This window comes from Sporobolomyces koalae (genome assembly GCF_050403365.1).
Source record: "Sporobolomyces koalae JCM15063 DNA, S_koalae_JCM15063T_v1_ctg21, whole genome shotgun sequence".
NCBI lineage: Eukaryota > Fungi > Basidiomycota > Microbotryomycetes > Sporidiobolales > Sporidiobolaceae > Sporobolomyces > Sporobolomyces koalae.
Genome location: NW_027481750.1, coordinates 276,469 through 285,685, shown reverse-complemented (window position 1 = coordinate 285,685; position 9,217 = coordinate 276,469). Strand labels below are relative to the sequence as shown.

The 9,217-nt window shown below is 53.9% G+C and overlaps 3 protein-coding genes across 3 annotated transcripts; 2 read left to right on the top strand and 1 right to left on the bottom strand.

Annotated features, from left to right (window-relative positions):
* Positions 1-500: 500 nt before the first annotated feature.
* VPS4 (AAA family ATPase VPS4) lies at positions 501-2,572 on the top strand (the record flags this gene model as incomplete). The annotated part of the gene is made up of 10 exons (XM_076679329.1): positions 501-587; positions 685-761; positions 827-861; positions 965-1,130; positions 1,202-1,260; positions 1,324-1,597; positions 1,660-1,890; positions 1,966-2,185; positions 2,256-2,389; positions 2,467-2,572. 10 exons carry the CDS (start codon positions 501-503, stop codon positions 2,570-2,572), a joined length of 1,389 nt encoding a protein of 462 aa, XP_076533638.1.
* A 576-nt stretch (positions 2,573-3,148) lies between these two features.
* On the top strand, positions 3,149-5,490 carry JCM15063_000159 (uncharacterized protein; the record flags this gene model as incomplete). The annotated part of the gene is made up of 11 exons (XM_076679328.1): positions 3,149-3,364; positions 3,496-3,553; positions 3,621-3,648; positions 3,740-3,751; positions 3,823-3,926; positions 3,989-4,073; positions 4,138-4,364; positions 4,434-4,655; positions 4,734-5,020; positions 5,109-5,369; positions 5,437-5,490. 11 exons carry the CDS (start codon positions 3,149-3,151, stop codon positions 5,488-5,490), a joined length of 1,554 nt encoding a protein of 517 aa, XP_076533637.1.
* A 573-nt stretch (positions 5,491-6,063) lies between these two features.
* Positions 6,064-8,698, bottom strand: JCM15063_000158 (mitochondrial distribution and morphology protein; the record flags this gene model as incomplete). Its single annotated transcript, XM_076679327.1, has 6 exons — positions 6,064-6,195; positions 6,283-6,459; positions 6,542-7,066; positions 7,139-7,321; positions 7,389-7,534; positions 7,639-8,698. 6 exons carry the CDS (start codon positions 8,696-8,698, stop codon positions 6,064-6,066), a joined length of 2,223 nt encoding a protein of 740 aa, XP_076533636.1.
* Positions 8,699-9,217: the final 519 nt, after the last annotated feature.

Genomic DNA, 9,217 nt, shown 5'->3' with positions numbered 1-9,217 from the left:
CGTCTCGAGGGTGTAAGCCGGTACATCGAGTCGAAGCGAGGGAGGGACGACGCCAGGCCGGGCAAAACACGAGAGCGAAGGGAAAGTCGCAGGTGGGAGCGAGGAGGCTGCAAACGGGAGAGCGTGGAAAGCATCGAGTTGTCCGGAGACTAGGAACGAGAACATGAGGGTTAGGAACACGAGTGAATGCGAGGGAGACATTAAGGGCTCTCACCTTTTCCCACAGCTGAACGACGCACGAGGGCACCCGCGTGAACGAGGCCCTCTGTGAGGTGATGCTGCGATGACTAGCGACCCTTCGCACGTCTCCAAGTCGACTCCATTCTCCTCGTGAGAGGGGGACGGGGCAGATGGAGAAGAAGAGGGAGAGAGCAGCCGGGTGCGATTTAGAGGTTTTCCCATCGAACTCAGGGGAGGTATCCACGTATGATCGCACTCTCCGCTGACGCTTGCTCGCGTCGCTTTCCGGCACCCGTGTCTCCGGACCGCGCACGCGCATCATGTCTGGCAACACCAACTTTCTCGACGTAAGTCCGGTCCGGTCCGCTTTCGCGTCAACGAGTATCCGATCGGAAAACAAAGCTGGCGTCATGCACGGTTGAACGATCAATCTCTCCCCGTGCTTCCCTCTCAGAGACGGATTGTTAGCCGCAGCACAAGCTGATACTGTGGTCCTTCCAACAGAAAGCATGCGAGATCGTCAAGCAGGCGATCGACGCGGATGTCAAGCAAGAATGGGCCGAAGCGTTCAAGCTGTACAAGTGCGTCGCGTGTTGCTCGGACCAGCAACGGAACTAGACACTGATCAGCGTGAATCCAAGCGCAGAAACTCTCTCGATTACTTCAACATGGCGTACAAATGTGCGAAACCTTTGGCCATTCTTCTGCGATGACCCCCACCCTTACCATCTCCGATATCCTTTGCTGACCTCCTTCTCGCCTCGCCTTTGCTTCGACACCTCAGATGAGAAGAACCCAAAGCTCAAGGACCTGATCAGGTCCAAAGTCGAGGAATATCTCGAACGGGCAGAGAAGCTCAAGGATCACATTGCCTCGACCGAGAAGGCGAAAGCGGATGCTGACGGCAAGGGCAAAGCGGTGAGCGGTGGTGGCGGCGGAGCTCAGGCCAAGTACGTCTTGGACTACCCCACTCTGGAAAGCTGTTCGTTCAGTACTGACGGCGAGTCGACCACGGAAACAGAAAGGGCAGCGGAGATGACGATGATGCCGATACGAAGAAGCTGCGGGACGGTCTCTCTAGTGAGTCGAGAGATGAGACTGTGTTGCGTTGTGCTTCCTGACGTTTGGTGTGCGTTTCGACAGGCGCGATCCTTTCCGAGACTCCGAACGTACGGTGGGAGGACGTCGCAGGTCTCGAGGCAGCCAAAGAATCGCTCAAGGAAGCCGTCATCCTGCCGATCAAGTTCCCGCATCTCTTTACAGGCAAACGGACGCCGTGGCGGGGGATCTTGCTGTACGGACCCCCGGGTACCGGTAAGAGTTACCTCGCCAAGGCGGTCGCGACCGAGGCAAAGAGTACCTTCTTCTCGGTCAGCTCGTCCGATCTGGTCAGCAAGTGGATGGGAGAGAGTGAAAGGTGAGCCTGGTCCGAGCGAGACGCTTTGTCCGCGCCGAGCTCACTACCATTACATGGGACAGGCTCGTCAAGCAGCTTTTCGCGATGGCGCGCGAGAACGCGCCTTCCATCATCTTTGTCGACGAGATCGATTCTCTGTGTGGTACTCGTGGCGAGGGCGAATCGGAAGCGTCACGGCGTATCAAGACTGAGTTCCTCGTGCAGATGAACGGAGTCGGCAACGATACCCAAGGTGTACTCGTGCTCGGCGCGACAAACATTCCCTGGGCCCTCGATGTTGCAATCAAGCGACGGTCAGTCACCACTCGACTACTGGACGATCTTGAACGCGAATAAACGGCGACTAATCATTGGTTTCCCCGCAACAGATTCGAGAAGCGCATCTACATCCCCCTGCCGGATCCGGCAGCACGATCAAAAATGTTCCACCTCAACATTGGCACGACACCGTGTCAGTTGTCGCAAAGTGACTATCGCGCTTTGGCAGAGAAGACGGACGGGTACTCCGGTTCAGATCTCGCGGTCGTCGTGCGGGATGCCCTCATGCAGCCCGTACGGAAGGTGTTGAGCGCGACTCACTTTAAAGAGGTCCGTGTCAGATTCGCAAACGGTGTTCGGACTATTCATTTCACTGATCAGATTTGTTCCGTATGATCAGGTTGTTGTTCCGGTTGAAGACTCGGACCCACCCCGCACGACCAAGAAACTCACGCCCTGCTCACCTGGAGATCCGGCTGCTCAGGAAATGACGTGGAACGACATCGGCACGGACGATCTGCTCGAGCCACCTCTGTACGGCGCCCCTTTCCCTTGTCGCGCTGCTGAAGACTCGAGTCAAGACCGTTCATTGACCCCATCGTGATCTGCAGGACTTATACCGATTTCCTTCGAGCGGTTCAGAGCGCGAAGCCGACGGTCACGGCAGACGACATCAAACAACACCTCGTGTTTGCTCAGGAAGGTGGCAGCGAGTAGCAGCCTCTCGCTCTCATAGTAGTGCTCGCGCCTTGGGTCGTGAACCTTCGGTGTGGCGGCTCCTCCTTGTTTTTCTGTCTCTCTTATATTCTCGCGGGTCTCGCGCTTGCGCTGGGACCTTGTGGGACCGCCTCGGTCATGTGATTGCTGAAATGTTGCGATATGTTCTGAATCAAGGGGAAAGAGGGCGCGGATCCATGTGTGAGAGTGAACTTGACAAGAACAAATAGAAAAAAGGGCACGAGCCGATTGGAAGGGAAGCGTGGGCCAAACCCCGGATCGAATTCGGCAGGGAGCGCGCCGGGGGATGACAAAGCAACCGGTACGCTTGCTCAACGCCTGCGTGTTCGGATGGTCCGGGAGAGCACGTCAATAACGAGACAATCGTGCTCGATGACCAAAGAAAGGCCACAGGAGAGGGGAGGATCGAGAGGACTTCGTAGTCGAACGATCGACTCGGCGTGGAAATCGCCGAGAACGAAAAAACACCAAGCGCTTGCGCTCGCTTATCCCGCGTTGTGGCCTGATCCCGACTCCGCCCCGTTTCGTCGCGCGTTTGGAAGGCACGAGTAAATCATGGCGACGACTCCTCATCTATCTGCGCAGGTCGCTGCCGCGTCGGAATCGCCCTTGTTCACCAAAGTCGCCTCGTCGTTCGACAAGTGGCACGTCGAATGGTCGAACCAGACGATCGCTACCTCGGTCCTCGCCGTCGTCGTGACTTTGCTCGTTGCAGAGCAGACTCTGTGGCGGTATCGCAAGTCGACCCTGCCTGGTCACTCGTGGCAGATTGTGAGTCGCGTTACGCCGAACCCTCTGCTGTAGCATCCTCCACATCGCGCACTCGCTTGGCGCTCGATCAACGACGCGTCTCCAAGTGTATTTGTTGGGCTCGAGTTGACGCGGTTCTTCTTGCGATACAGCCCGTCATTGGCCAGTTTGCCGAATCGCTCAACCCGACCATGGAGGCGTACAAGCGCTGTTCGTTTCTTCCCTGTTCTTGCATGTGACCCTTCCAAGCACTGACATGACAAGTACCCTGTCGCAGCCTGGGCTACTCCGCTCGCTTCCGTCTCGTGAGTACTCCGTTATCGCCTTTCTTTTGTCGTCGCGCATCAGCGCGTTCCCGAAGCTGACCTCGAGCGATCCACTCGAATCGCATTGCAGTGTTTTCAACATGTAAGTCTACATCTCCCAGCACGTCGACAGCAACGAAAACGCTCGAGTTGACCAATGTTTCGCCGGTCCAGTTTCATCGTGATCGCCTCGACGACTGAATATGCTCGCAAGATCCTCAACTCGTCGACCATGGCCGAGCCGTGCCTCGTCAGGAGTGCCAAGCAGATCCTCCTTCGTGCGCTATAAACACGATTCTGGACGACATCGGGCCATTACTGATCGGTCGATTTTATATAGCCGAGAACTGGGTCTTCCTGAACGGCAAGGTTCACAACGAGTACCGCAAGGGACTCAACTGCCTCTTCACCCCCCAGGCTCTCGAGTGCGTCATCCTCGAAACTGAAAGACGCCGAACCAAATCTGACGGCCTCCTCTCTCTCTCGCAGGATTTACCTCAAGAAGCAAGACCAGATTTACCGCAAGCACTTCCGCTCATGGCTCTCCGACGCGAACCCCGCCCCTCAACCGTACCAGCTCAAGTTCCGCGACCTCAACATGGAAACGAGTCTCAAGGTCTTCTGCGGAGATTACATCTCGGACAAGGACGCCAAAGAGGTCTCGGACAAGTACTGGCAGATCACTCAAGCACTCGAACTCGTCAACTTCCCCTTCGGTGAGTGCACAAGATCCTCTCCGTCCCTCAAGCTGCTTGACGGGCACTGACATTGAGTTCCTCCTCCAGCTTTCCCGGGAACCAAGGTCTGGAGCGCTTGCCGCGCGCGCGAGGTCACCGTCAAGTACCTCTCGCAAGCTGCTGCTGCGTCGAAGAAGGCTGTCGCTGCCGGCAAGGAACCCGACTGCTTGCTCGACGAGTGGGTCGAGGAAATTCAGGCCGGCAAGGTCCGCAAATACGAGGACAAGGAGATGGCGCTCGTCCTCCTTTCGTTCATCTTTGCTTCCCAAGGTACGTCATACCGATGGCGCTCATTACGCTTCCCTAGGCAATGTTCCTCACCTATTCTCCTACTTTCCTCTTCGACAGACGCCATGTCGTCGTCGATCACTTTCGCATTCCAACTTCTCGCCGATCATCCCGAGATTCTCGCCAAGGTCCGCGAGGAACAAGCTGCTGTCCGTCACGGAGATTACGAGTCGTCGATGACGCTCTCGCTCCTCGAGCAAATGCCCTACACCAACGCCGTCACGAAAGAAGTCTTGCGCTACCGTCCCCCGGTCATCATGGTTCCGTACCTGACCAAGAAGCCGTTCCCGATCAACGACGAGTACACTGTCCCGAAGGGCACAATGCTCATTCCTTCCTTCTGGAACGTGAGTCTAGACCTCCCGGATTTGAATGCAAAGACGTACCCTTGCTTGAAACTGACCTTGTCTCTTCGCTGAAACTCCTCGAATCCAGTCCCTTCACGACGAGAAAGTCTACCCTGACGCGGAAGAGTTTGTACCCGAGCGATGGATGCCGGGAGGAGTCAACGACAACGACAATGATTCGAAGAACTGGCTCGTGTTCGGTGCTGGAGCGCACCGCTGCATTGGTCAGAACTACGTCTACATGCACATGACCGCCGTGATTGGTTCTGCTGCCATGTTGATGAACTGGGAGCACGCCAAGACCCCGGAGAGTGACGAGATCCAAATCATCGCCACCCTCTTCCCCAAGGTATGGGCGCAATCATCCATCTTCATCACAGCCCTCATTTTGCTGATTGTGGGTTCTTGTCGAACAGGATGGATGCCACCTCAAGTTCACGCCCCGGGAAGAAGCTGCGACGGCCCTCTAAGCTGATCTTCCTTTGCGGTTCCCTTGCCTCCCCGCATTTCCTTCGTTTCTTAACTTCGAACCTGCGCCTGAACATGATTTTCCTTCGCGCGTCAAATCGGTGAAGACCTCTTGGTATCGACTAGTCTCTCGTTCCGCCGTTAGCCGACCCTCCTTATGCCCACCCTCGCTCTGTCTGCCGTTCTCGACTACGGCGCGCGCGCGCTCTCTCTCTCTCTCTCTTCGCCTTCTTACTTCCTCGGCATACTCGCATTAATTTCCGTACCTCGTCAACTTCGTTCTTCTCACCTTTTCTTGGCGCGAGCATCCTATCTTTTTTTACTTTCCTCTTCAGTCAGGGTTTGCTTTCCCTCTTTTCTTGCCAAATGTTTCTTTAATTTCTTTTTTGTCATGTCTCTCGGTGTTTTCAGGTCTAGGGAGTACTATCAACTCTTCTTTTTTTAGACCAATTTATGAAGTAGACAGAACCTGAGATGATGGTTTTCTTTTTTCCCAACATCGATGTCAAGGCTGAAGACCGAGAGAAAGAAAGAAGAGGGATGAAAAGCTCGATAACAGAGATCGAATGTCTGTTTCAATGAGGTGCGAGATTCTTTTGAAACGCGCTCAAGACGGCGTTGGCAGTCATCTGTAACGTCCACAGACCGACGGTTTGAATTCTTTGATCGTTTTGCGATTGTACGTGATGGGCGAGAGCGGCGTAAACCTGTTCCAAGAGAGAACACAATCATTTTATCAGTACTTTGTTATTCACGTCTCTTGCTTGCTCGAAGGGCAACGGGTTGTTTCTCACTTGTTCCGACATTCTTTCGAGGATCCCAACATCGTACGTAGTCCAACTTCCGTTGAACTCGGTCAACCCAAGGTCGATGTGGCAATGGATCGGGATCAGGGTTCGATTGCTGTTGATGAACGCGACGATCGGTCGAATCAAAGCGTTGTTGACATACGAAAGGTTCGAGGTGAAGTACTAATAGGCAAAAGAGAGAGAGTAAGAGCCAGTCAGCGAAGATAAAGAGACCATATGAACCGAAGTCAACAGAACTACTGACCGGGACATGAGCTTTGAGGTCTTTGAACCGAAGGTCGAGATCGATCGAGACAATCTTGTCTTGCTCGTCATCAAAATCTTCTTCGTCTCCACCTTCGAGTTCCCACTTCTTCAACAGTTCCTCCTCTTCCTCCTCATCGAGTCCGTGGTAACTCGCTTTCACCTCGCGTTTGAACCTCAACGCCTGTCTCCTTTCTTCGAGTTCCTTCTCGCTCCGTTGTTGATTGATCGCAGAGCGATCTCGTTCTGGAGCTTTGAGCGCGTCTCTCGTGAGACTCCCTCGACCTGGAATTCGTTCTCGTCCATCGTTCTTCAACCCGGTTGGATCTCGATGATCTCGCAATCGATCCGTAATGTCATCTACGAGATCCGCGACGAGTGCCGACAAATCCAAATCGGTGTCTTGTCGAGGGAACCGAATATCGGCAACGAGGTCCAATCGACCTGAAGTGACCCACGACATGACTCCCGTATCTGAAGCGGACTGCATGTGATCGATCGGAACTCCATCGATTCGGAAGCGTGACTGTTTACCCAAGGATCCGGATGAGCTTGCTTGCTTCTTGACAGCCGGAAAGAAGTTTTCGGGGGATCTCACCATTCTAGACCATCTCGCATCTTTGAGATCTTCCTCACTCGTCCTCCCGATACTCTGAGGACGGTGAAGGCTGAAGAGACAATTGTCGACTTGACCCGTAATGGATTCCGCCGACATGAGATCGTAAAACAGCCACTGTTTCCTAAACTTTCTGATATCGGCATTGAAGATTGAAAACGTGTACTACAACTCGACTCAGAATAGGATCAGTGTCCGAGATTGAGAGCGGCCTGACAATCGAGACACTTACGGGTCGGAAGTTTTCGGGTTGATAGATCGTGACGAGGAAATCTTCAATCTGAAGCGACTCGAGGTGGAAATCTCCAGGTTTCGGTTTGTTGCGATACGCGTAACGATCTGTCGGTGCATCCGGATCGTACTCGATGTGAGATCGTTCTGTTTCAGGGCGAAAGGGACCGAGAGAGAGAGAGAGACCGTATCGTTAGGAAACCGAGTCAGGGAAGGGAGAGACGGGGGGCAGGAAACGGGTAGAAGCTCACCGACGACCCCTCTGACTCCTTTGACTACGGCACTCTTGACGAGACCTTTACCATCGAGCCACCTCCTGAGACTGAGAGTCACTTCTACCGTATCGATACTCAAATGGAAATGAGTCCACTGAGCGACGAGTTCCCTTAACCTCATCTCGCGTTCGAGCGCTTCTTCACGTTCTTCCTTGTTCAAATGCGAGTACGCGTCGTCTTCGTGTGCAGCAGTCGACAGGACTCCCAGTTCTCCTTTGACCGGTCCCCTCGAGACGTACACGTTCTTGAACACGATTTTGGACCCTCCTCCTCCCCGTTCGGTCGTACCTGAATCGTCACTGCTCCTCCAGATCCCCCATTTAGGTACGATTGCCGATTCAAACACGACTTTCATCCCCGTCGATTCAGTCAAGTATTGTCCCAATTTCTTGGCGAGGAACTCTTGACTGCTGAGGCTGTTGACCAATACGAACAAGACGGCGAACGCTGAAGTCGTCTTGAGCAAGAACCATCCCAATGTTCCAAAGATGCCAATCGAGAAGAACGCAGACCAATCGTCGAGTCGAAACCTGCGATACGAACGAATCGTGGCCCATTTGAACCGAATCTTGAGTCGATCAAAGAACGAAGTCGTGAGAGACAAGAGTTGGTCTCGAGTGGGAGGTCTGCCTTCGGTCGTGACGGAAGGGAGTGAAGCTGCTACTCGACGAACTGAAGAAGGCAACGATGCGAGGTAGTGTGGGTAAGGTTTCGACAGAGGGTGGGGGATCGGTTTCGTGAGAGTTTTCGTCGTCGTGGTTGGGATTGATTCTCTACTTGGATCTTTTGAACGGGGTCGAGTCGGGGGTACCGAGGATGAACCAAAGTTGCGAGTTGACATCACAGAACGTCCATCTCCTCCCCTTCCTCCTGTTTGACGAAAGTGCAACGTCGGTCCCAGTCCTGTTCGAACTGATCCGTGTGTGCGAGACGCGGCTGTGGCGAGTACAGGAGGTGGGGCGAGTCTCGAGAAGTAGCGATGGATTTCGGCGTACAGTGGACGCACTGCCGGCTTGGCTCTCGAAGCGACTCCCATGCCCCACAAGACCCTTGTCAGCTTGTGGCTGATTCACAGGAAGGGTTCGAGGATGGAGGGGGTGACGAGTAGTTGCGACAGCTGTAAACTGTAATACCCGAGATCTACAAGAGATTTCTCGGTCATTCTGCTCGTCTTTTTATTTTGCGTGGCTCTACATCCTGTCTGGATGTACTCTATAGATGGCAGTCAAACAACTGTAATGACAAGAAGGATGACAACGAAGGAATACAATGTTGCGAAAAAAAAAGGTTTTCGAGCGTACAAAGTCTCGTTCAGAGAGAACAGTCGCGCACGCACGAGCACACAAGACACAGAACAGACGAAGAAGTAGAAGCGTACTAGAAATTAAGAAAGAGTGTGGGGGACCCAGGGAAGGAAAGATGTGAGGCGATAAAACAGCCGGAGGGTCGGATACGTCGTTCCCTCGTGGATGAACAGATGTTTCGGATCGGTTGGCTGATTTCGAAGTGCTCTTCTTCCGAGTTCGAGTCGCGAGCAATACGAGCGATCGAACCC